The 27379-nt window shown below is 35.6% G+C and overlaps 1 protein-coding gene and 1 pseudogene across 1 annotated transcript; one reads left to right on the top strand and one right to left on the bottom strand.

The window, feature by feature from the left end:
* Positions 1-1163: 1163 nt before the first annotated feature.
* Positions 1164-17587, top strand: LOC124236810 (UDP-glucuronosyltransferase 2B31-like; annotated as a pseudogene).
* Positions 17588-17651: 64 nt separating this feature from the next.
* UGT2A3 (UDP glucuronosyltransferase family 2 member A3) lies at positions 17652-27245 on the bottom strand. The gene is given in 7 exon segments (XM_046655759.1): positions 17652-17958; positions 18390-18609; positions 19238-19325; positions 21887-22012; positions 23765-23910; positions 26524-27017; positions 27019-27245. Coding segments are annotated over 7 exon segments (1608 nt in total).
* Between the last annotated feature and the right edge of the window lie 134 nt (positions 27246-27379).

Here is a 27379-nt window from a genome sequence, read left to right as displayed (position 1 = left end):
GTAACACATCAAAACATCCACCAAAAGACATTACCAAGATTGAAGAACATAGCAACTTTGCTGGCAATGTTCTGCTTAGAATCAATGATCAAATTCATTTTAAGAGACATTCCCTCTCATTTTAGGTCAACAGATTATTAACAGCATGAAAACAAATCTATCCCATGACATGCATCTATCCCTTCCTACTTCTAATTTGATGGGAGTTTCTGGTAAGATTTTTTGTAGATGAAATTTACCTGGATTACAAAGGCAATCTACAAAACAAAATTCAAAATAAGGTGCTTAGAGGATAAATACTTTCTAAGAGTAAGAGTCGAAGAAGGAAGAGTGACATAAGGAATATTGCAAATGTTCAGAAGAGAAAAAGATCATAATTTGGAGGCAATATCTTCAAATAAAGGAAAGAATCTAAAGTGGTACTCGACAGTCTCCGTTGCTTGGGTAAAAAGGAAAAAAGAGAAGGAGTGTATACAGTCAGAAAAACAAAGACTAGAGAAATGAAATAGAGTTAATATAACAGGTTTAAAAACATGGAGGAGTAAGTTCAGAAAGCTTGCTTGGAAATGCTCAAATAAATCAGAATAGACTTGTGCTGACACAATGCTGCTTTCTTATCTGGAGACTCTGTACTTGCAAGATAATGTCCTCTTAGCCTAGAGGCAGTAGAGTTTACAATGATGTAGGGATTTTTTATATGCAGATACAAGCTCAAGATCATTTACTCTTTTCTTTATTTGCTTTGCAAAACCTCTACTGTGAGCTCTTTTAATCATTGTGAACTTGATATGTACCAGTTATATTTTAACTACTTAATTGGTTCTTTCCCAGATGTAGATGAGAGCCACATTGAAGTTCTGAGACGTTTATAAAGAAAGAGTAAACTTTACCAGGATGTCTATGAAATGAGCCTCACTTTTTGCACTGTATTATTGTTTAACTTGTGGGTTCTGTGGAAAGGTGCTGGTGTGGCCAATGGAATATAGTCATTGGATCAATTTAAAGATGATCCTGGACAAAGTTGCTCAGAGGGGCCATGAGATGACTGTTCTGGTATGTTCAGCTTCTAGCCTCATGCATCCCAATAATCTACTCTTAAATTTTGAGCAAATTTACCAAAGGGGACATTGTGGGCCTATGATTCAAAGATGAAAAAATAAATTATGAATATTCTGATTATATTCAAAAGTTCTGTGAAGGATGCAGTTTTGAACAAGAAATTGCAAGAATCCAAATTTGATATTGTTCTTGGAGATGTCATTGCTCCCTGTGGTGAGCTGCTGTCTGAACTTCTTAACTTACCTTTGGTCTACTCTCTTCGATTTACCACTGGCGATACATATGAAAAAGTCTGTGGACAGCTTTCATTACCGCCTTCCTACATACTTGTCATATCAGAACTTAGTGACAAATGCCATGTATGGAGAGTGTGACAAATATGCTGTATTTCCTATTTGTCCACTTTACATTTGAGATCTTTAACAAGAAGCAGTGCGATAAATTTTGCAGTAAAATATTAGGTAAGTCAGTGGTTTCTTTACTACATTTTCCCTACAGTAGATGGAAAGGCACCTTACTTTCTTCGTGTGTGTAAGAGTGTATATGTGTATATTGTCGACGAAAATAATCCATAACCAATCTATAAATGAAAATTTGGGTGAGTTTATTCTGAGCTGAAAGCTGAGGACCATAGCCCAGGGCCTTCTTCCCAAAGGAAGAAAGGGCACCGAAGAAGTGAGGTGCACAGAGTGGTTATCTACCCCCAAACAGGGTGTTTCACATATGATTGAAATGTCCCTCCCACAATAGTCACAAGATTGCCCTGTCGGCACAGTACTTGATGGACACAGAAGGTAGTGGATCTGCTATCTTGGTGGGCATAGCAGGAGGCAAGTCTATTGTCTCAAGCTGGGCGGTCACAGGTGAGGGCAGCAATCAGCTTCTAGCCTAAGGAAAGATGCTTAATCCTTAAAGAAACGCCAACATTGGGAGGGTGAGGAAAGTTGCACCTTTATCTCAAGGGCCTTTGTTCTGGTCATAGGGAATATCTAAAGCAGATACACAATGCATGCTCAACAGCCACGGTCAGGCCCTTTTGGAAAGACCAGGTCAGGCAGAATTAGCTTTATACCAAATGGCTTCCTCATATTCTCCAATATATCCTATTGCTTGCCATTTTTATTTGTCTATATATATATATATATATATATATATATATACAAAATTAAAGCAAATTTATATTTTCTTAGTTTGAGCACCAAAAGGGACATGTAATAATTTTTCAGTCAAAATTTATCAATCATTGAAGAAAGCTTGTGCAAATTATTCTAGAATTCTGTAACACTGGAGATGTAACTCCAATTGACATTGACCTACTGTATTAATATTCTTAGGATTTGTTTATTTAAAGAGCTATACATGAACTATGTTTTTCACAAATCATAATCTCTCTGTTATTTGTTGTTGTATATCCATCCACCCTAAAATTTAGAGTTTGAAACGGTAACCATAGTTTTTGCTCATGAACCTGTGGACCAGCAATTTGGGCGGGGCTCAGTGAATTGTTGCTTCTTTGGGTCTTGCTTGGGCTCACTCATTAGGCTACAGGTAGCTATCAGTTTAGCTGGGTCAGAATGGTCTAAGAAAGTATCACTCAATTGGCTGGGGTTTGGCAGATTAGCAGGACACCTTGTCTCCTTCATGTGACCTCTCCTATAGTCAAGTTAGTGCTTTTTCAGATAATAGCAGAATTCCAAAACAGCTTGCACGAATGTTCTAGGCCTAGAACATGAATTTCACTTCTGTTACCTTCCACTGGGGAAACAGGTCATGAGACAAGTTAAAATTCAAAGGATGGAAAAATAGCCTCTGCCTCTTGATAGAAGAAGCTGCAAAGAATAGGGAGCCATTTTTAATACATTACAGTAAGAAACTTCATTAAATATATTTAAAAATTAAGAGAAGGTCAGTTGTGATGAAATACATTTTCCAATCTGGCTTTAGTAAAAAATATACTTTATGTATAAGAAACAATGACTAATTGTATAAACTTTATGTTTACTTGTCTTTAAAATTAAATATTTCTATGAACTTACAGCTAAGTACCTTTCACCTTTCAGAATCAAAGTCTCCGATACCCTTCTTCTAGATTCAATTTTTCTATTATTTTGTTTTTGAAGATTGGCACCTAAGCTAAAAACTGTTGCCAATCGTTTTTGTTTTCTCTGCTTTATCTCCCCAAATCCCCCCTGCATACAGTTGTATATCCTAGTTGCAGGTTCTTCCAGTTGTGGCATGTGGGATGCCACCTCAATGTGCCTGACAAGTGGTGTCATGTCTGCGCCCAGGATCCGAACCAGCAAAACCCTGGGCTGCCGCAGGTTGGGTTAGAGTGCATTAACCCAACCACTCGGCCACGGGGCCAGCCCCGACAATTTTTCTGTTATTATATCTGAATTGTTTCGTCTGTCTAATCATCTAATATCTCTATTAAAAGGGAAAATCCTTAGTTGTGGATGAGTCGTCCCTGAGCATTATCTAGCATTACTCCTCCCTTCTCAATGAATTAAAAATCATCTGCTAAGTAAACCTAAAACTTTGGGAATTACTTTAGAATTATCAATGTCTATTTTCTGATTCTACAATTAATATTTCCCCTCATCTCAAAAAATAAAACAAAATATGAGGGTATAGTATATTTTTCATATCTGAATGGTATCTAATCACGATTCTGTGAGCACATTAATTCAGTAACAAACATTTATTGAGCTTCTGCTATGACTTTGGTTTCCAGGAGTCAGAAGGAAATATGGCAACATTTACTGAGAATTTGCTCTTTTCCAGGAAATCTTCTACATCCTTTATATTTATTAACTCACAGAAGACACACATAGAAATTCTTTTAATAGGCACTACTGTTATCCTCATTTTACAGATGTGGAAACTGAAATATAGAAAGTTCAGGTAACTTATCCAAGTTCTCATGGGAAGAAGTGTTGGGGATGGGATTGAAACATAGCAGTCTGGCCCCTGGACCTAAATCCATTTGCATATTGCATTAATTGATAGAAAAGAAAGAGACTTCCTTTAAAAATTCACATGTTAATTGAAGAGACATTGTGCTAAGCATCAAGCATCCTACAATAAAAAGACCAAGAAAGTTAGTTTTTCTTGCTATGGATGGTCTTTTAATCATTTTCCATTGCCAGTGTATATCTTTCAACTACACAAACTTTGCTTTGCCTCGAGGGGTGCTCCATCATCACTATATACTCATATATATAAAGCATGTTTGTTGGGCCCTTTTGTAAAAAATTTGAAACCCAAAAAAAATCCCTTTAAAATGGAACTTAAATATACTTAGCATTAATGTAATAATTATTATCAATGAATAAGAAGGTATGAAAGGTTAATTTAAGATTACAGGGGAAATAAGGATCTGAGTTATAAAAACACTAACTTTTGACTATATATATATTGTATGAGGGTATGGAAGGCAGTGGCTTGGAGAATAAAACCAAAGAACAAAGTCTCAAAGTGAAATTTGCTAAAAATTAATCAAGGATCATGAGTCATAGAAAATACGCTCTTACATGATATCCCAGAGCAAAGGTATGCAAAGTTATGTGAAGGAAAACGAGGCATCAAATGGCAAAAGATCAAAGAAGAAAACTGGTTGGTAAGTGGAGTGAGAGGGTGGGTAGGTCTGCCCGCAATGAAAGACTAAACAAATAATCCAAAGACCAAAGTTTCTAAGATTAATCTGCTAAAAAGTAATCAGGAATCATAGGTCATAGAAAATAAGCTCTTAGATGAGGTTCCATAGTCAGGGCATGCACAGTAATGTGAAGGAAAACAGGGATCAAATGGCAAACAATCAAAGTAGAAAGCTGGGTGGTGGATGGGGCAGGTGAGTGGGTTGGAGGGTCTGTGGGAACGTAAGACCAAGCAAATAATCCAAAGCCACAAAGAAGCTCGGGGAACATTTTAGGTAAATAAGGGGACACTGGGGCAAGAGACTGATACAAATAAGCTTTTCCAACAAAGTCAGTTTTCCATCCTGACTTTTCAGAAGTTTTATGTCATTCCTTGAACAGGCACCACCACAGAAGTGCTGATTTACTGTAGAGATAGAACTTGACACAGGAGATCCCCTGGCCATAAACACTTAAAAGAGAATTTTTAGGTTTGGCTGGTGAATCTCCCTTACCACCCATTCCCACATGCTTGATAATGCTTACTTTAGTCTTTCCATATAAATAACTTTTCTGTATAACTTTTCTGTGTAGAGGCACGAATTAGGTATAGGAACACACTTGATAGACTGCATGATGGTATAGTGCCTCAGAGCCCCATTCTTTCCTTGTAGTTATCAAGCAGCCCTCCCTTTACATTAAATCACAAAAATCTATCCACGTCAGAATGTTTCAAGTTTCTTCAGAAATAAAATATAAATGACATGGAGATGGAGGTGAAAGACATCATTTCATTCAGTACATCTCATTCATCATGCACTTTCCTGATCACAGATGGTCCGGGACTTTGGTCCTGAAGGAAGCTTTCTTCCGCAAAACATACAAGGGAAAGTGAGTCTTTAAGCTGTGGAAGGGAAAGTTCATTGTTTCCTGGTGAGATCTGTATCATTAGGGAGAACACTTGAGACACTGGGGTTTCTCTGCTTTCCTTTCCGTATACCCCTAAAGGATACTCAGCTTCCCACGTGTAACCTGTTTATTCTCTGGTGCAACTGGAGACCAGATTGAGATGAGTGTGAACAACGCAAATCCTCACGCTGCAGATCCACATTTAATGTGGGAGATCATTATGATGTTTAGAAAGCGATTTCTTATTTAACCAATTTACTTCAATCCTAGGGGATTTCCTTACTTCAATGAGCAGCAAAGTGGATTCTTAGCTGGGCCCATGTCCCATGTGAAACTGTCACATGGGCCTTACCCAGAGACTCAGAATCATCAGTTAGTGAAGAAAATAAAACATTTTTAAGACACAGGATTCAGTAAAGCTGTCACAAATATCATAAAAGAGGTGCAAATCTAATGCTATGGACATGGAAAATGAGATGATGGTCATTTAGAACATAATATTCATCATATATACTTAATTACAGAGAAATATTGACTTTAGAATGTAATGTCTCAGTTATCTTGAATTTGTAATGCATGAAAAGGAATCAATCTTTAATGAATATTTGAACTTAGAAAGGCTGTAGAGATGAGAGTATATTAGCTATTCAGTCACTTACATGGTCTTCTTTTTGCTTTTTTTGGTTGTTTAAATATTTGTTCATATTTTAAATCACTGGCATATTTTGAACATCTTGACCTACAGAGACCTGAAACTTTATTCCTATATTTCCTAAACAAAAGGATATAAATTCACAGATATAAGTAATTTTCTTTCCCTATTTTCCAGGAAGATCCACTACATTGTGTGAACTGATGGGGAAAGCTGATATATGGCTGATAAGAAACTATTGGGATTTTGAATTTCCTCGTCCACTCTTACCTAATTTTGAGTTTGCTGGAGGACTCCAGTGCAAACGTGCCAAATCCTTGCCTAAGATAAAACATTGGTCTCTGGAAAAGAGCTTTTCTTTCCCATTCCAGATATTGTCTTATAGAAAAGACACGGGGCAATACATAAAATTGCTTCATCCCATTCCCTCACATATTATGCATTTCATTTTTCATTATCACGGAAGATTCTGGGCTACATAACAGTTGTTACAAGGATGAGAGAAATGCAGGATCATGTGGATAGAGCCACTATAAAGCAGTCTTTCAGTGTCCAACACATAAAAAAGGATAGCTTTTTCAACGAATGTATATTCTGTGTCTACATTAGATGCTAGATTCTGCACTCTGCACTGAAGAAGAGGCGAAAGACAGAGGCACAGTTAATCCCCACGTGAGCTTATAGACTGGTCAGAAAAACTATAAATTTTAAGCAATTATATGCAATTCATAATAAAGTACAAAATAAATGTTACAAGTAAGACTGAGGTGATATGGGAGCTCTTGTCGTATATTATTCATGTAAATCACAATCAGGTGTTTAAAAGAATCAAATTCTGATAATGTTAAATTAAAGGTGATGCTCTGCCTTGTTGTATGGTTCTCATACTGTAAACAAGTGTTCCTTTCCCAGTCTATTTAATGCCACATTTTTTAATTTGTGTGGTTTATTTGATGATTGCACTGTTTAGAATGGCCCCCAAGGATGGTGCTGAAGTGCTTTCTAGTGTTCCTCAGAGGAAGCAAGAAGACTACGATATGCTTTAGGGAGAAAATATGTTTGTTAGATAAGCTTCATGCAGTTCCATGAGTTATAGCACTATTTGCTAGGATCTCAATGCTATCAAATCAACAATATATATTAAATAAGGTGTCTTTAAGCAGAAACACACATAAAACAAGGTTATGTGTTGATCAGTTGATGAAAATGCTATAACAAGAGGCTTGCGGAACCTAGCCCTGTTTCCGCTGGGAGCAATGATTCAGTATTCACTAATGATGTGTTTGCAGCAACTTCACAGAAGATAACTGCTGGGAATAATAAGAATCTACTACATATGCAAAGCCCCTACACAGAGCCAAGCACACAGTGCTTAATAAATATTAGCTATTGTGATTTCAATTTGACTAGTGATCCTTTTAATAAAAAGAAATCATTTTACAAAACAAAGCAGATGAAAACGTTAAAACCTATTTGATACTTTAAGCAGTATCACCAGTATCTAGCCTGGAGTGTTTCCTTCTGAGATATATATTTGAATACGTACATATATGAGTGCGTACTGGCGAATTCCTGATGCTGTTTCCAAAAGCATTTCTGAATGCACTCCAGCATTTGATTTGGTCTTATATGAGATCAAATAACTTCATGGCTCAAAATAGAGCAGAGAAGATTGTAGGCTGCTAATACAGTTTGTGAAAATCAGCCTCTCTCCGGAAGTAGCCATAGTGGGGCATTCAGTAGTAGATAAATTACATATGATATAATTCCATTTCAAACATTTAAATTGCCTGATCTCACTAGCTGGCTTGGAAATAAATATAGTAAGTAAGATATCAGGGAGGAAATGCCTAGTGTAATATTAACCTGCACAATAGGTCACAGAGTTAGACATATAAATGGAAGTTTTCAATAATTTTATGTCATAGTCTCCAATTAGTTCATACACAACTGATTTTATGTCTCACCCATTTAAATCACACTCTCAAGGAGTAAAATCCACCTGAAATAAACAATATAGAAGCAAAATTTGTCACATTCCTTATCAGTATGGGTTTAGTTCCCTCGAAATATCTGAGCCAAGATCAGATAGAATCAAATATATACTCAAGATTGAAGCATTCTATATAAAAATAATATTAATACCTGTCGTTGCACCTTCATTAGGACTTTGAATGAAAATAGGAAGAAACAAACTGCAAGAAGTTTTGAAAAGCTGTCTCCTTACTATGAGATGAGATTAGTGTAACACGCCAATATTAGCAGAGCATGTGCCAGAAAGCAAAAGGATATGAGACATTAAGAAAAGGAAAATTATTTCATAAATTCATAAATCTTTGTGTCTTTCAGTTAATGTAATGTCACCAGAAAAAAAAGGTTAATAACATCAGTGTCTCATCTGAGGATTCATGTAGGGGATCTTTTGGTAGTAGGAATCTGAAACAGCTGGAAAGGTTGTGGCAAATAAATTGAAGGTCTTATTTATGTGCATATAGATGATTTAACAGGAACAATTTCCTTCTTTTACCAAAGCAAGTATATGTAGCCTGCAGAATCAGATCACATTACATGTAGCCTTTGTAATCTGGAAAGCCTACACACCAAAAGAGACTTCCTGAAAGACTGCCAAGGACAGTGGATCAATTCTGTAACAAATATATTGGACATGAAGCGACATATAAGTTCAAGAAGGCTTTTCACTTTATTCAAGGAATTCTGTTAGGAGTTTAGATCCTTTTAAATTCTTAAGTCAACTCTTTATTCCTCGAAAGAACATCAGGGCCAGGCCAGTGTTATAGTGGTTAAGTTCTCATGCTCCACTTCAGATGCCTGAGGTACGTGGGTTCAGATCCTGGCATGGACCCATACACTGCTCATCAAACCATGCTGTGGCAGTATCCCACATATAAAGTAGAGGAAGATTGGCACAGATGTTAGCTCAGCAACAATCTCCCTCAAGCAAAAAGAGGAAGATTGGCAACAGATGTTAGCTCAGGGCCAGTCTTCCTCACCAAAAAAAAGAAGAAAAAAAAAAGAACATCAAAAAAACCCCAACCTGTTGATTGAAGAAAGATAAGTTTATTTGACTTATTACAGGAAGGGGGAACAGCACCTTGACAGGGTTTCATTTCTGTTCCAGAAAAGGGAAGTCAGAGGAAGATAATTCTAAGATGTTGGGGCCTATGTTGGTGATATCAAGGAGGGCTTTGAAAGTAGGGAATGGTTATAACTGAGCAAAGTCTATGACATAAATTTGGATTGCTGGACACAGCAAGGTCAGGTCTGGAATCTTGTGTAGTGAGAAAGCTATGTGTTTTAATCAGTACACTATAAAATAGCTGATCACATCTTGTCATCCTGGGACTAATTACTAAGCTATTTTTGCTGGGTGTTATCTAATGCAGGACTAGGAAAAAAATTCCTAGTCCCAGTGTTTTTTGACACATGGAATGCTCTTTTATGCACTCATTTAAGAAAATTAACCATGTGTGCCACAATGGTCACCGTTTATTCAATGAAGTCTTTCTCTTTACTAACATCTCTTCTTGAGAATGGATAAATCATCATACTTATCAGGTGCTAATTATACCTCGCCTACAAATTTGCAATAGTTTCTTGATTAGTTTTCTCCCATTTTCCCCTATGTCAAACTACCTTCTTTGCTTCTCTGTCAGAGAGTTTTTTCCAAAGATGATATAGGAAATCCTCACTACTTTTCTTTGGTATAGTATCTATTTTATCAAATTGGGCTCTTTTTTAGGGCAACTATTTTTTATTCAAAATATCTAGGAATAATTATATAACAATGTTAATTAAAACTTTCAATAGTTGTAAAAATCTAAATTCTCATAATTCTTAACAGGTTTACTGTACTTTTAATGTCATATTTAGTGAATTTCATAGTAGCTTAATGACCTCTGGTGGCTTAATGGTATGAGTAATATTTGCGGTAATGTTGAGACATGACTATAAACACGTTTACAAGCCCTGTTGTGTCTCCTCCCCTTGAGTTTTGGCAGGCCTTACAGCTGTCTCAGCAAAAAGGATGGAGTTGAAGTGATGCAGCTTCAATTCCAAGCTTGGTTAGAAAATGTGATCCATTCTGCCACTGTCTCTTTCTCTCTCTGTCCACTCACTTTGGAGTGCTGTGCCACACCCAAAGTTTCTGGGTCTAAGAGATTATGTGATGGAGAGATTGCACAGAGATGCCTAAGGAGTCCGTTGTTGTTTCAGTCCCCAGCAGTCTGAGTCTTCTCAAACCAATCTTAAGGGATCTCTTGCACATACACAAAAAGAAAACTATGCAAGGTGATAGATTAATTAAATTGATTGTGCTCAATACTTAACAATATGTAATATATCAAATCATCACATCATACACTTTAAATATAGACCATTTTATTTGTCAACTACACCTCAATAAAGGTGGGGGAAGAAAGAAATTCTTCTCTCAGTTCCCTCCAACTGCTTTTTTCTCTTTCAACAGTAAATGGTTAAGTCAGCAGTACCTTGTTTTACTGTCGAGTGTCAGAGAAATACTTGATATCATTTGTTGGTTCCTGTAATTTTAAGTAAGTTACATGACAAAAAACTACCTACATAAATTTATCAATCTAACTACACATTTGTAGCTTTTACAGTAGTCCCAGCCCTTTCATAACTTTATCTCCTTGTGCCCTTTAAACCAGCCTTGCAAATTCGCCCAGAAAACAACCAATCCTCATTTTTCCTTTATAACACCATTCTTCCCCATTCCCAGAAATTAGATTAAGGGAATCTACATTCCTTGCTAGATTCTTGGCCTGAGTTTTTAATCCATCACCGGGAAAGGAACTACTGGCAAGTCTGCTTTAAACACTGTTTGACGTGGCTTGAAAGTCACTGTGATGAACCCATCATGGCAGTTGTATCTCAAATGTGCAAGCACTTACTTGAAGCAGGCACACTGAGGATAGTCCTAAGATAATTAAAAGTTCCTAGTGTTTTTGAGACCCACAATCACCTGTAATTTAGTAGTAAAATCTAAAACTTAAAAACACTAAAAAAGGCATTATCTTAACCTAGAATTAGTTAACTCATTAATATTCATAACATACAAAATGTTTTATTTCAATTTAGGAACTGCTCCTGTTATTAAGAACTCTGTTGTAAAGAAATATAAAAAAATAAATTAACTAACCCTAAAAAACTCAAAATATTTTCCACTAAATCCTGATATAAACATAACAAAGACTATAAAAAGTTATTCATTTAAATATATGACGACTTTTTAAACTCAAATCTTGTTTTAACACTCATCAAGAATTTAGATGAGATGAAGAAGGTACATTGAAAGAGCATATATTGCAATAGCCTAGACAGTGCTATTAACTCTATTATGCTGCATATGTTTTGTGATAAAAATGCCTTTTTCATTCCAATGTGGACAGAGATTTTGCTTATGGCCATCTGTAGCTAATTCTCAGCTGAACTCATTCTTTTGTATTTAATGAAGGCCATGCCATGTGTCCACATGTGAGTATTTAAGGCAACGCAGTTACAAAAGTTTTTGTGCACACTTTGCATTTTCTGTTTGACACATCATCAGATGAGTTGTCCTTGTGCCTGGGTTTGTTCTCATGCTCTTTATCTTCCCCAGACCCGTTCTGCTTGGGCACTGGCTGAGGTCCCTTCCTTCTGCTTGTGTACACTGAAGAGGTATCTGGACAGAGAGGCTTGGGACATATAACAGACAGAGGCCACATTTGGGCTCTGGCAGGAAGAACCATATGATTTGTGCTGCAGGATGTACTCATAGAACTGCGGGAGATCTTTTGTGGTGAAGCAGCACACAGCACATTCGTGAACCCTACAAACACTTCTCTTTGGCTTTTCCACTGATAGGGTAATGCTTCCTCTGGGAGATGTGAACTTTAAAACTCTTTCTTCCACCTTCCCATTTAGACTGGTAAGCTTGGCATCTTCTTTTGTTTCTGTTTTTTCATCATTTGTTGCTACTCTTGGTTATTATTTTTCAGAGTTTTTTGTTATTAGCTTTTAGAATACTTACCAAAATTTATAATTTTGTATTAGAATGATAATGCGTTTATTTTAAAATCTTCAACAGCAATTATTGATAATTGTTATACACTGTGTATGTTGCCCAAAATCAGAGAACTTTTCACATGCTGGGCCATCTGATTGGAGAGTGGAGGTGTGTGACCAAGATAATTAATCATTAGAGGTAATGGTTTTATAAAATTAGATTTATTCAGCATTTAATACTATTCTTACTTCAATCCTGCTCTATTTACTATGTACACTGGCTTCTCCACTTAAATTTCACATTCAAATGTACATGCATAATTGCCTTTGTATGTGTTTAATTTTCCCAAAATAAGTATTTAAAAAAACACTTCAATTCAGTCACGGTATTGAAATTATTCTGTTATCCAAAGATTATATTGTGAGTTACCCTCTAACAACTTGTATATGAAATAAAATGCAAAGGAGAGACTAGAAATCACGTATATGAGGAACGCATGCATGTGACAAGCAAAGAAAAAATATCAAAGCTACTACAGTCCTCATTTCTGTAAATTGGTCATGATGTCATTGTTGATATGTGTGGCTTCCTTCTTTAGTTTCCATCTAATATTTTCCCTTGCCTTCAACCAGAAATTTTTCTGGGTTCTTTATCTGGGGAGGTAACCCATATCTTCCTTCCTAAAAGGTCTGAGTCTTTAATCATCCTGACTTTCTGGTAGCTGTTGGTGTTCCATTAACATTTAAATTTGCATGGAAGTAAAAGAGGCATTCCAGAGAATCCCCTGGGTTCCAGACATAGTCCTACTTACCTCCACTGTGGAGCAACAACTAAGCTTTGCCTTAGTAATCAGAATGAATCATCCATACAGTATATTGACATAGATTAACTGATTTTTTTTTCTTTTTTGTCTATTGTTTCAGTGGCATAAAAAGCCCTAAATAGCTAAAAGGTGGCTTTATCTTTCAATTCAATGGAACCATTATTGTATCCTCTGGTGGAAGCATTCTACAGTGAAGATTAAGATGAGTTGCTGGAATGCGAAGGCCTAGAATAGTGTGTTCCAAGGACATTTGAGCCTACTAATGTCATCTTCACAAGGCAATAATGACACCCACCATGTGGAATTGCTGATAAGTACAAGTTAGTGTATGAAAATCATGTAATACGATTCTTGGTAAATTGCTGTGCATAGGAAATGGAAGATATTGTTATATCACTAATGCAGTATTAGTAGTATATTTGTTAATTAAATAGAAAAACAAATAATGATGTTAAATCATAAGTTATTTTCTTTTGCAGAAAGCAGAAATGGGGGAAAATAAAGATAGATGTTAAAGAGAAGATGGCCATTCATGAATAAGATTTTTGAGGTGGATACAAGACATACAGTGGAATATAAGGGCAAAGTAGGGAGCAAGACATTAACAATATTGTCTTCTTACCTCCACTTTATCACAGAAAACTGTTTCTGAGAAAGAGACATTAAATAAACTGGTTCCTGAACAGGCCAATAGATGACATCATTGGACTAGATAAGATTAACAAAATAAGGACCTGGTGAATGTAGAAACAGAGTGTGACTAAATTAATTTGCACTAGTTAATGACATGGAACCAAGGGATGCCACTCTTTTCATAGTATAAATATTTTGGAAGGAATCTTTTAAAATTTATTTATTTTGCACCAATTTAATTAAACTGTAAGTAGGTTTTAAAGACACAGATAGTTAACATTTAATTTAGACAATGAGTAACAGAATGGCTGATACTTAATATATGGATCTTGATGCCATGTCTTCTTCAGGCTCTGTGTTAACTCCCTTGCCCATTCACCATCAAACTGTTTACTTCCTAACCTGAATGCTACTTTTGGAGCATTGTCTACAGATTTTGTCTTAGTTCGTGTGTCGCATTTTATAATCTAGTCTCTGCCCTCATTATTTCACTGAAATAGCTCATACCAGGTTTAGCAATAAAATCTTAATTCAGATAAAAATGTATCAGTTGTTTTGCTTACATGACCTAGAATTTAATACTATTTTCCTTCCTCCACTGAATTTCTTACTTGGTTCCTGGTTTAGCATACCCTCCAGGTTTTTCGCCTACCTTCTATTTGCTTTACTCAGTGTTTTGTTGCCTTTTTTTTTTCTTTTATGGCAGCCTTTGTTGATCTAGTAAACGTGAGTATTCTTTACTTATTCACTAATTTATTTAGGAATTACCAGGCACCTTTTGTGTCTTTCACTGGTGTTAGTCTCTATATGCCTCATCATTTTTGTTGTTCCCTTCACTATCCACACATTTTGTAAGTATTCTCTTTGTTAAAATCTCCTTACTGGAATCATTTGGAGAGAATTTTATTATCCACAGGGAAACTGAGTTATTCTGAGTTGGAATAATCACTTCAGCGTGATTAACATTGAACTGACCGTCATGTTAAAAGAGGGTTCAAAGCTTACTAGGCTCTTCTTGAATATTGGGAGCATCAATTCCACATATGTGTATGTGACCATAACCTATTTAAGAAGTAACCTGTAAATTACCAATTTTTAGTGCATCTAGGGCATGAGTGCTCTCTACTATGTATCCAGGCTGCATTAGAAACTATTCTGTGACAATCCTTATGATTCAGAAAATATGATTTTATATACTGTATCTGTGGCAAATAGAAATGCTAAATCTCTGACAAACCTTAAAAAGGGAATTGTAGGATTTTGGAGCAAAACCATGCCATATTCTCCTGACTGCCCTTCTACATTTGGGAAACAGCTCTTGGGTTTTTACTGAGCTCTAGTAGAAATTGAATGAATGGTGATACAGATTAGTAGGGCTCCTTTTTAATACTCTGATGTCCAATCATAAAAGTCATCATAAAGGTATAATAAACCAGTAAAAACAGATCATCCCTTTGATCCTGAGTGAATAAACTTTTGGATCATACCGCTAATTGACAAACATTGAGCAATGGAGGAGCTGCCCAGGATAGAGAGCAAATGGAATTTTATGGACAAAAAAAAAAGTTAAATTATAAGCTTCAATCTGCTGAGCAACTCTAGGAGCTGGTACTGTCAAGGCTGTGCCAAAGTAATGAGGCTAATGGTGCCCAGTCTCTGCTTTGTTAGAGATGAGAGTTTCCTTCTCTGAACAACTATAAGAATGACTGCTAAGGGAAGTCCATTCTCAGCCTTTTTTACCTTAGTCTATTCTCCAAGGACTCTGACTAATGCAGTTTGCATCGCCCAGGAGTTTTACCAGCTGAGTTTGATGAGATTGAACCAAAGGTGAGACCTACAGATAATCATGGCAGGAGGAAAGTAATCAGGTATTATCTTACCTGCTCCTTCTCTGCTTTGGCCTCATCTCACTGTAGTAACTGTGTCCCTCTACAACACCAGGTCGGCGATGCGATCCTGCAACCACGCTCTATATTTCCTGGGGTATAATATTTCTCTTGTCCTTTCCACACTATGGTTAATAGAGAGTTTCTTCTGTACACTGATAATTCCTTGTTTATAACCTTGGCTATGCCAGAATTTCTGGAAGTTGTCAAATCTAAAGTCTCTAGAGTTGAATTGTCTTAAGTAAATACTGTTTTCTGTTGGGATCATAATCGATGTACAGACCTTCTTAATTTCTCTAAACATATGATTTCTTCCAGTCCCATGGAGGAATTTATCAAGGCTATATATTATGGATATGCAATTTGAGATTTCTGGACCAGAGTGCCTCCCTGAATTCTAGACGTGATCTATCTTCTTGGACTTCCAATAGGCATATAAAACTCAGTACATAGCAAAAGGAGTTCTTAAATACCTTCAATGGCAGATAGTTAATTTGGTGGAAAAAAGAGGGTACTACAAGCCTAAATCAAGTCTGATTAAAATACAAATAGTAATCTTTCACTAGAGCACTGCATTGATAAATATTTAATATACCATATCTTGATGAGGCAGTCTTCTAATATCCTGTATTCTTAAATAACAATTAATTGATGAATTAAAACTTGTAGAAAATGGCAACTGTAAAAATTATAATGATCTTAATTATAGAGTAAATATTTCTCTTTTGCTGTAGGAAACTATTTCTTTGATTATATAGAATTATTAGGTTATAAATACTGGTGATTTTTAAATACAATGAATTGACATTGAACTTTAAGGTTATCGATTGCACTGGTCTTTCAAAAATCTCATTAAAGTTACGAAATATTTTTTCTATATTTCTTACATTTATTCCTCTTAAAATAATCTGTTTACCTTTAGAACATTGCTATATCTTCACTTACTAATAGAAAGAAATCATTCCATTGATTCTCTTTATTGTTTTAAGTCAATGCTCAGAATTGTCCCTTATAAATAAAGGACACACAAGAAATATTTGTTGATTAAAGGCAGAAACAGGCCAAAGTTGTCTGGTAGAGCTTGTTAGGGACTGAATTGTGTACGCCCACAATTTATATGTTGATTCCAGCCCTAACCCCCAGTATGACTCCATTTAGAGACAGGGCCTTTAATAAGGAAATTAAGGTTAAATTAGGTCATGAGGGTGAGACTCTAATCCCACAAGATTGATGCCCTTATCAGTAGAGGAAGAAATACTAGATATCTTTTTCTGTCCATGAGCACACAGAGGAAAGACCAGGTGAGGACAAAGGGCAACAGTGGCCATACACAAGTCAGGAAGGGAGGCCTCACCAAAAACCAACCCTGCTGGCACCTTGATCTTGGACTTCTGGTCTCTAGATTTGTGAAAAAATAAGTTTCTGTTGTTTATGCCACTGAGTCTGCAGTATCTTGTTATGGCACTTAGAGTAATATGGAGCTCTATGGAAATTTTGTACACTTTCCCAAGTATGATGTCCCATTACCATTATTTTCAATTTTTGTCCTAATCCCAATAACATTGGGTAAGTAAAGAGGTTTATTTTTATTAAAAAAGGAAATTATATTTTTCATAGCAAGTTAAGCTCCAAAGATTCATATGGTCCATTGCAACTTGTGAATTATACTATTCTGAGCACCCTATATCCATGAAATTTAGTTCATATTTTATTCTCTCCAGCAATCAATGTACTGTGAATCAGCATGTTGTGAGTCAACACTTAAGGTTATAAAATGAAAATAATGATATCATGAATAGAACTTTTAGAGTTACTAGTGTCCCTGTGTCAGAAAGTAGGCAAAGAGAAAGAAGGTAAAGACATCTGGGACTAGAAAAAGGAAGAATGGGACATGTTCACTAGTTAATGATCTTGTTGAATTCTAGGCTTTCTCTGAAGGCTGAGGTAAAAGAAAGGAAAATTTGAAAATGTAAGGGAGTGCTGTGTTCTCACTAAGCTCTTTGTGGCTAGAATGAACGGAATCGTCCTCTCAGGCCTTTGCTGAACTTGGAAAGATCTGTTCCCTCTTTACCTTCTTTCCTGCTTTACCTAGTTTTTGACAAGAAAACAAAAAACATCTTGCGACCAAGAATACAGCAGTTGCTACACAGGCCAGCAGGAACCCAATCACATCCAAAGAGTGGTACTGAAACCAGGTGAGGTCGTGGGAGGCTGGCCGCAGGTGTTTGGCTCCTTTATGGCACATGACAAACTCGATCCAGAAGACTGCTCAATCCAGGGGCTTTACAGGCTGATCATGGTGAATCCTTCATAACTTCATAGCGTTCTCCTTACAACTGGATAGTAAATACAAAGAAAAATTAATGAAATTTTGTTTCTGTAAAAGCTCGTTATGTGATACATATTATAAAAATTAATCTAAGAGCCATAGAAATTATTATTATAAGAACTTTGTTCTCTCCGTAGGATTTTAACAGGCACAGTAGGGAGATTGAAAAAATATATATTTTTAGCAGAATGTGGTTAAATACAGACAAATAAAAAATTGGAATTAACTAGTTGTTAATTCAAGTCTAATTTTTCCTAGAAGGAAGTTTGACTCTATATGAACTACAGTTTCGAGGAGATGTCCAGCACCAAGATGGTGAATGACTCAGGACTGTGGGAAACGATCTATTAAAAGGTCCATAAGCATGATTTTTAACATTTTTCTCATATGGTGCATAACACAACCAGTGGTAATCCTTTAGAGAGCAGTAGTACTTACAAAGGATCATTAATGACTGCTCTCAAAGTGCTGAGCAAATCTGCACTTGTCATCGTGTTCATGTTCCACTCTACAGCTACTCCTTTGGCTTTCATGTGAATGATAGTGTCATCCTGATCACCAACCATGGCAATCCCTACCATAGGGACTCCATGATAAATAGCTTCATAGATTCCATTTATTCCACCATGAGTGAGAAAAGCGTTGGTTTGGGGATGACCTAGTTTGGGGATAGAATGAGAAGTAGGGTAAAGATTTCATTATAATATTGTAACAGAATTTCAGAGGCAGAAGAAGAAAATCTATGGGATAAGTCACTGAAGAAGGCAGTATTTTTGGGGCCAGCCAGGTGGTGCAGTGGTTAAATTCACACGTTCTGTTTCAGTGGCCTGGGATTGGCTTGTTTGGATCCCAGGTGGGGACCTACGCACCGCTTACCAAGCCATGCTGTGGCAGGCATCCACATATAAAAAGAATAGAGGAATATGGGCATAGATGTTAGCTTAGGGCCAATCTTCCTCAGCAAAAAGAGGAGGATTGTTGGCAGATGTTAGCTCAGGGCTAATCTTCCTCGAAGCTGACCACATCGGGTATGTCCACCATAGAAAATTGCTATCTCAGAAAAGGAGGCATTAATTCCTCCTGTGTTGCCTTAAACTCTTATCTGAATCATAACAACTATGCATCTATAAAATTAATGGTCAAATCTTTAGTTATATATTTTAAAATTGAAGGTTAAATGAGAAACATTTACAATTATTAAATATTTGTTGTATTTATTAGCTGTTAAACAATTATTCCACTTGTCCATAACCCAAATATACAGCTTTTCTTCCCCGTAGTCTTACCAAGAAGATCATTCTGGGGTATCCAATCCTAGAGGTGAGTATTGGCTCCTAATGTGGCTGGTTTCTTTCCTTTGTATTTCCATAAAACCTGTGCAAGATGGTACATATATTTCACAAGTAAAACCATAGGATAATAACATTTTAAGGTTGTAGAGTTATTTATAAATCATGAATTCACCTTACTGTAGGTGATAGTTGAAAGGGGAGTACATAGGTGTACTTTGTAAACATTGAAAGAAATAGTAGGACTATTTACAAACACCTTTCTAAATGGGCTTGTGCTAGTTGTCTATGAGGTTTACTATTATCATTTTGACTATTATCACTTACAAGCTTCTAGAAGTGAGATTACAGGTGAAGAATCAGAAAATAAAGCAGTACTAGTCTAATCAATCAGAGTGTCAGAGTTAAAAATTGTTATGGACCCATGATTTCTGTATAAATTTAAGTCACTGATCATCCTAGCTCTATCTTAAAATTAGTTTTTCTCAACAATGTAATTTGCTTTATATTTTATCTACTTGTCTTTGGATAATTGCTTATCTTTTCTTTCTTCTTTTCTTCCTACATCCTTCTTTCTTTCCTCAACTTCTTTCTTTTACTACTGTTCCTTTTTTTTTTAAAGTAAGAATGAGATAATGTGTTTCTTATAGGCCATTATTCAATGAAGTATCTTATTTGGTTTTGTTTTTGTAGTTAGCATATTTGCCTACATGGAATTTAACCAATATAAAAAGAGCTCTTGGGTATTTTATAAATAGCAATAAATAAAATCGCTAAAATTTGTATACAAAATCTATAATTGTGGTGATAAAATTAAAATTAATTAAATATCATAAATTAGGTCATGAAAATTGCCAGACTATCACATTAAAATTCCAATTATCTTTTAATTCTAGAAAATTCTAATTAATTAGAAAGACTAAATGAATCAAGGCTTGTAATTCTATGCTCAACTATAATGCATCAAGTCCTAATTCAACCAAAAATGTGGAGGGCATTCTTTAGCATGATCCATCTCTATCTTTTTTTATTTCAGTTCTCCTTTTTCCTGGTCCTTGGAGTGAATATGCTTAAGAACTACATCGAAAATAATCAGCATAGGCCTTAAGATTTCAAAAACTAAAATATGAGCAAAGGGCTTAATGTTTTCATCTCTATTTCATTAAAAACAAATGATTCCAAAAAGGTGTGTTTCCATAGTAATGGTAATGCCCAGTAGGCAAATGATCAAATGTGCCTAAACACACGATTGTAACGTTTTACAAGTTTTTGTTTAATACTGGTGCCTGTTATGTTAAGCATAAAATGAGATTCAGCTTTCAAATGGAAAGACAATTGGAAAATAACTGCCTACAAGATCAAAGGTTGTATAGTAGTCCCCCCATGCGCCCCATCCGTGGTTTCACTTTCTGAAGTTTCAGTTACCCAAATTCAACTGCAGTCTGAAATTATTAAATGGAAAATTCCAGAGATAAATAAATCGTAAGTTTTAAATTGCATGCTGTTTTAAGTAGCATGATAAAATCTCACTTCATTCTGCTCCATCCTGCCTGGATTGTGAATCATCACTTTGTTCAGGGTCTCCATACTGCATATGCTACCCACCTATTAGCCACTTAAAGTAGTACCCCCTTATCCATGAGGGGTACATTCTAAGACTCCTTGTGGATGTCTGAAACTGAGGACAATATTGAACCCTATATTTAGTATGTTTTTGCCTATACACACATACATATGATAAAGTTTAATTTATAAATTAGGCACTGTAAGAGATTAACAATAATAACTAATAACAAAATAGAATTACAGCAATATACTTTGATAAAAGTTATGTGAATGTGGTCTCTCTCTCTCAAAATCTTATTGTAAAGCACTCATCCTTCTTGTGATGATGTGAGATGATACAATGCCTATGTGATGAGATGAAGTGAGATGAAAGATGTGAGCATTGTGACAGGAGCATTAGGCTGCTACTGACTTTCTGATGATATGTCAAAAGGAGAATCGTTGAGTCTGATGATGTTGATGGTTGGATGTCAGGAGCAGATGATGTCAATTTTTTTTTCTTTCCTTATTAAGCTGAGAATTTTCACCTTTTCATTTAAATGAAGCACTTTACGGCTCCTCTTTGGCAGATCTGAATTGCCAGCAATCTCTACTCTTGCTCTTTGGAGCCCTTATTAAGTAAAATAATGGTTACTTGAACACAAGTACTTCAATACTGTGACAGTCAATCTGATAATTAAGAGGGCTACTGAGTGACTAACAGGTGGGTAGGGCACAGAGCATGCATAAGATGGACAAAGGGGCAATTCACATCCAGGGCTGGACAGAGCAGGAAGGTGTGAGATTTCACCAGGGTACCAAGAACAACAACAATTTAAAACTTATAAATTGTTTATTTCTGGAATTTTTTATTTAATATGTTTGGATGGCAGTTGATTGCAGGTAACTGAAGTAGCAGAAAGTGAAATTGAGGATAAGAGAGGACTACTGTAGTAGCTTTCTACCAGATAGACATAAATCGGTATGTATGTGTATTGGAAAAAACAGTATATATTGTGTTCGATACTATCTGTGGTTTCAGGCATCCGCTGGGAGTCTTGGAATGTATCTTCTACAAATAAGAAAATTTACTGGGCTTACTTCCTGTGGAATCTGGGCAAGGGCTGAGGCAATAAGATTGGTCTTTTCTTCTGTGAGATTTTGGATTATTGTACCCAAAGAAAACACTACAATACCATCCGAGTTTTGGACAAATTCTTCCATTTCCTGCAGAGAAAAAATCCCTCTGTTACAAAGGTGCAGCATCACGGGAAATAAAATAAAGCTTGCTTACACTACTAAAATGAAGATTCATGGGAATTGGAGGCATGGCTAGACCGTTTTTATCTTTTGACACCTAGAACCATCTAGTCTTTTTAGGAGTAAGTATGTGTCTAAAACATATGGCTTAAATACATAACCATTGATTTCTAAATAGTCATGGAACAAAACATTATACAAAAAGATAAGGTGATAAGAATACAATGTTTTCCATGGCTGATGGACATGGTTTCCTACCAGGTTTAATTTTGTTAAAAACTGAGTGGCTTGCAAACTCATCAAAGGATTTCTCAAAAGAAAGTCTCAAAGTGGGTCTGATTTATGCTTCTGAAATTATTATTATGACAGTTTACATCTAACAAATCATTACTGTGTTGATCTACCTTTTCTTTTAGATATGGCTTCCATGGTAATTTTCCCATGTTTAGGTCTTCCCTTATTAATAGGGCTAAGAAGATATCTGTTAGAATTGTGATATATAGTAATGTAGTGTAAAAGGAGAGAACATTTAAACTATCACTATAAATTACTTATAAGAGACAGTGATTATCTGGCATGCTGATGTATAAAAGTCCCACCTCAGCAAATGCTATCTGCATGTTCTTAACTTGAGCCCTAGCACAGAATTGGTATGTAGTTTCCTCTGTAAATTAAATCCCCTGCCTCACCATTTACCATTGTGCACCTTGGCCGTGGTAAACGCTGGGTTTTTGGGCTTAGTCACATCATATTGTATGAGAATGACATCCTCTAGACATGTGTCATGTATTTGTTGTGAAACCTTTTGTGGCACCTCTAGAATCACCATATTCTCCAACTAAATGTTGTTAAATGATCAGAGAAGAGACGATGTCAAAGTTGAAAGTAAACTTGTATTTTCAGCTTCATTAATGTAAGAAGAATGTCTCCCACGCCTCAGAAAATATCGTCTTATTTTGGTTTATCTCCCCAGACACAAGGAGTTTGAATAAAATTTATGTATGTATGTATGTATGTAAATATATGTGTACCTATGTATTTATATATGTGTATATATGTGTTCATATATCTGTGAATGTATGTATAGGCATATATACAGAACCATATATATATATACACACATATATACATATATACTAAATTCATTGGGTTCTTGATTGGAGAACCTCTAATTGCTTTTTAATCTGTGTATCCAGTGACTAGAATAATTCTTACATAACAGCCATAAGCTATGATTGTTACTCATACCATATAAACTTCTTATAGTAAATTGATGAACAGGTAAGTTGAATTTAGAAGCGGATAATTTCCCCCTTCTCTCATCATTTTATCTAAGATGATTTTGTGAACTTACATGACTTATTATTGTATATGTGTGAGTGTGTGTGTGTGTGTGTGTGTGTGTGTAAAAACGAGAATGTAAGGATAAAAAAAAATTTGGCATGGTAGGTTGTCTAGAGAATAGAATCTATCACTATCAAATAAATATTTAAAATGGAAATCCAGGAGTCTTCCTTAATTTTTTCTCTTCCCCCAGCTCTTACTTTCTCTCAATCACTAAATGCTGTTAAACTCACCCCAAAGTGTTTCCTGAAAGCATTTTTATCTCTCTACCATCATGATGAATGCCCTGTTCATGACCCCATCATGCTTGTAAGGAAGACTATAGCAGTCTGCTTAGTGACTTTTATGGTTTTAGTCACTTCAATTATTATCCACACGATAAAGGTTTGGTGGGTTTGCGTGCAATCCTCCAACAAATTCAAAATTAGGTAAGTATGGAAGAGGAAACTCAAAATCCCAATACGTTTGAATTAGCCAAATTTCAGCTTTACCCAGAGTTTCACATAATGTAGTGGGTCTTCCTGGAGAAAACAAAAGGGTTGGGTGGAGGGAATTAGCCTATAAGTTAAATGGGAAAATTGCAACACAAATTTACTGATAAACTGCAAGTGAAAAATGAGTTTAGATCCTCTGGAATAATATGGCTTCTAGCTGTGAAATGAAAAGGGGCATTAATGCAATAACGTGGATTAATAGAAAGAAAGAAGTAAAAATGAAAGAATGAATGAAAACAAAAAAGAAGAGTTAAATGTAAATTTATTTTCACAACATGAAATAAATAAAAAATTTAACCACAACTCCAAACTACAAATAAATGTACTACTCATTTTTCTCCAATTGAATGGCAGATTAGCCCCACAATACCTACACCAAATCACCTCAATGGTTTCTAGTCTTCCAGACAAGGATATGTCCATGCCACCCAACTTGTTGTAATCTCAATATTAATTATGTTATTTTAAGATCCATCAGTATCATTCCACCTTATCCTTGTAAGTTCTGTCTCATCACTTCAATTGATGGGCCATTATTTTATTAGTAAGGACTCCTGGAATAATTCATACTCATGATGATCCTCTTTTTGGGACATGAGGTACCCAAGTATATACTATGATTATCACATACTTACTTTATTGTTGTCTTTAAATGATGTGTTTTAAAGTGGACACATCCTAAGTAATCTTAGGATTTTTATGCAGAAGAATTGTTAATTGCAAATAGCCAAGTCAATCATTTCTATTTACAAAAAAAATGTTTTTTATGTTTAATGTTTGAAATTATGTCCGAGGTCATACAGTTCAATGCCTATCACATCCTGCCTTGATTAAAAACCCCTCAGTGATTTTTTTTAAATTAGTCATTCTCTTGTTTCATTTAATTGTTTTTTCTACCTAAGTAATTTTGTTTACATGACCTTAGGCTTCATTTTAGAAAGATAGAGCTTAACACAGTTAGAGAAATGATATATTTAAAGCAATGATTCATGATAACAAGTATAGAAGAGATGAAAGGAAAGAGAAAGAAAGTGAATTTAAGTACAAAAAGTAAATAATCTTGTGTTTTCTTTGAAATATTACACGAGGAATTACAGACATAAAATTGACCAATACCTCCTTTCCTTTAGTTATATCATTCACATACAATTGAGTTATAATCAGAATGGATAATTCTATAAAATATGTATAATTAATTTATTATTAAACTTCAGCTACCAAGTAGATATTATTATCAAATGCATCTATTATTTTAAGCTACCCAGTGAGTCAAGTGAAATGGTTTGTAATTTTAAAGAATTCTTAGGGGTTGCCTAAATGCATGGCCAGTATAGCTTTTGCTTAATAGAACATGCCCTTTTCGCCTTCTTCATTGATAATGTTTTTATTCTCTTGTTGTCAGCTGGAGACTTTCCAGTGGTCTTTACTCATAATCCTATTACAGCAAAGTGTGGGAGTGACCTATTATAGTTCTATCTCTTCAGTTTATCTCTGAGAGTAGGCTTGAGGCCAAGATTCTTGTCTTTTTTACCTAAATCTATAGAGCTTAGCATGTAGTCTGCATCCAGGCAATGCATACTGATTTTGAAATTAATTAATTATAGCAGATAAAGCCAAATCATGTCTGAATCAAAGGAATTTTCAAGTGGATTCCTTCGAACATTGGTTCTGTGAAAAATAAATGTATTCAGTGAATTAAATCAGACCATACTTTTAGTGTCTAACATGATCCTTTGTTAGTTCATGTCTGTGCATACGTCTCAAAGATAGCTCAAGTAGAAGACCATCTAAATCGACTGATTCAGATCACAGCCAAGTGTGTGAAATTGCAAAGCAAACTTTTTAGTAGAAAAGTCAAGGAATTAAAAATAGGTAGAATAAATGTATATCAGCAAAGTAAAAAATAAAAGTAAAATCTACTCTTTTACCGCTCAAGACACGAAGTCTTTTGGAATTTTCTAATTACTTTTTCAGGTTTTTGTGTAGCACTCCCCCAAGAAGTATAAAACAACCTAGTAATTTTTTCAGTGACCAAGCATGATGAATCTGGTTTCCGAAGTTTCATCTAAAATTGATGATAGGGATAATGGTGGGCACCCCGTTCCAAGAGCAATGACATAAGATTGAGAATAATCACAATCAATTATCAAACATTTTTTGAGCAGATTCAGGTGAATTAAATACATTTTCTTTGTTATTTCAGCTTACTACTGGTATCAGGCAAGTAGGTTATCTTACTCTTAGAATAAACCTTATCCTCTCTTTATCAGGAATAGCTACAACTTCCTCTAATATGGAAACTCATTGTACTGGACTTATATGTAATATCCAAATATAACAAATGAACTTCTAGAAGATTAATATTTTTTGTGTTTTGTATTATTTTGCATGAATCTAACAAGTATCAAGGTATCTTATGGGAAATGGTTTGACTACTGTAAAGAAAAAGTAACCATGGCAAGATATTTTTTGTCCCCATTTCCACTTAATTTTTGATAACTAATTCATTGCCATCACTTGTAGAGTTTAAATGGAAGACAGATATTTTAAAATGTTTTCCTTTCATTTACCTAGATTTCACTTAAATCTTTCTAAGTTTCATTTGATAACAAGTTTAAAATGAAAAGCAGAATCTCTTACCTAATGCTTCACTATAAAACTGGTCCCAAAGATGGATATCACAATCCCAGATCCAGAAGTCAAAGAAAACTGAAAGCATTGTATTTTTCACTCTTTCTAGAAAGGTCATTCTATCTGTTAGTCCCAGCATGTGAACAGGTGCATAAGAAGACGGAGCTGGCAGTTTCCCACAGTGTTTCTCCTTCATGCCTCCTACAGAGTCTCTCAGTGTGAGGACAAAAGGGACTGCTAGCAATTCAGCCACCCGCTCTCCACAGGGTATCACAGGATCTATAATCATGACACTAGAGTTGGTTTCCTGGAGCTTCTTCGTGAGTGTCTGATTGTAGACTACACACTCACACATGATTTTCAAACTTCCAGTTATTTCAAAGAAGTAGTCTGTCAGTTTTATAGCTGATTGCCAGGGTGCTATGCTTGGCAAAACATTCAAAATTAGGTCCAGAAATTTATCATTTAAGTTCTCAGATGATTCTTTGTCATATGGCAAATAATACCTCAAAGTTCAGTGCAGAAGGCTTCTTGTAGTCAATGAGTTTAGTATATGAATGAGTCAACACTGTTACCTCATGGCTTCTCTCTGTGAGTTCCTCCAGAATGGTCTTTACAGTAAGCCAATGGCTCATGTCACAGGGCCACACAAGAACTTTCCCACAGAATCCACAGCCAGTGCAACAGAGCTACAGCAGCACAACTGCCAGAGCCCACTTCTCAGACACCATGACGAGAGCTCCCTCACACACTGCTCTGCAGAAGTTTCAGCCGAGCACAAAGGTGAAATGGCAATGGAGACACAGGACAAATTAAACACTAATTTTTAAAGATAAGCTTTTCAGTTGCTAGCAAATTTATTGTT

Source organism: Equus quagga, chromosome 3 (assembly GCF_021613505.1).
Source record: "Equus quagga isolate Etosha38 chromosome 3, UCLA_HA_Equagga_1.0, whole genome shotgun sequence".
In the NCBI taxonomy this organism is placed as follows: Eukaryota; Metazoa; Chordata; class Mammalia; order Perissodactyla; family Equidae; genus Equus; species Equus quagga.
The sequence above is the reverse complement of the archived record's forward strand: the minus strand, read 5'-3'. Positions and strand labels throughout refer to the sequence as shown.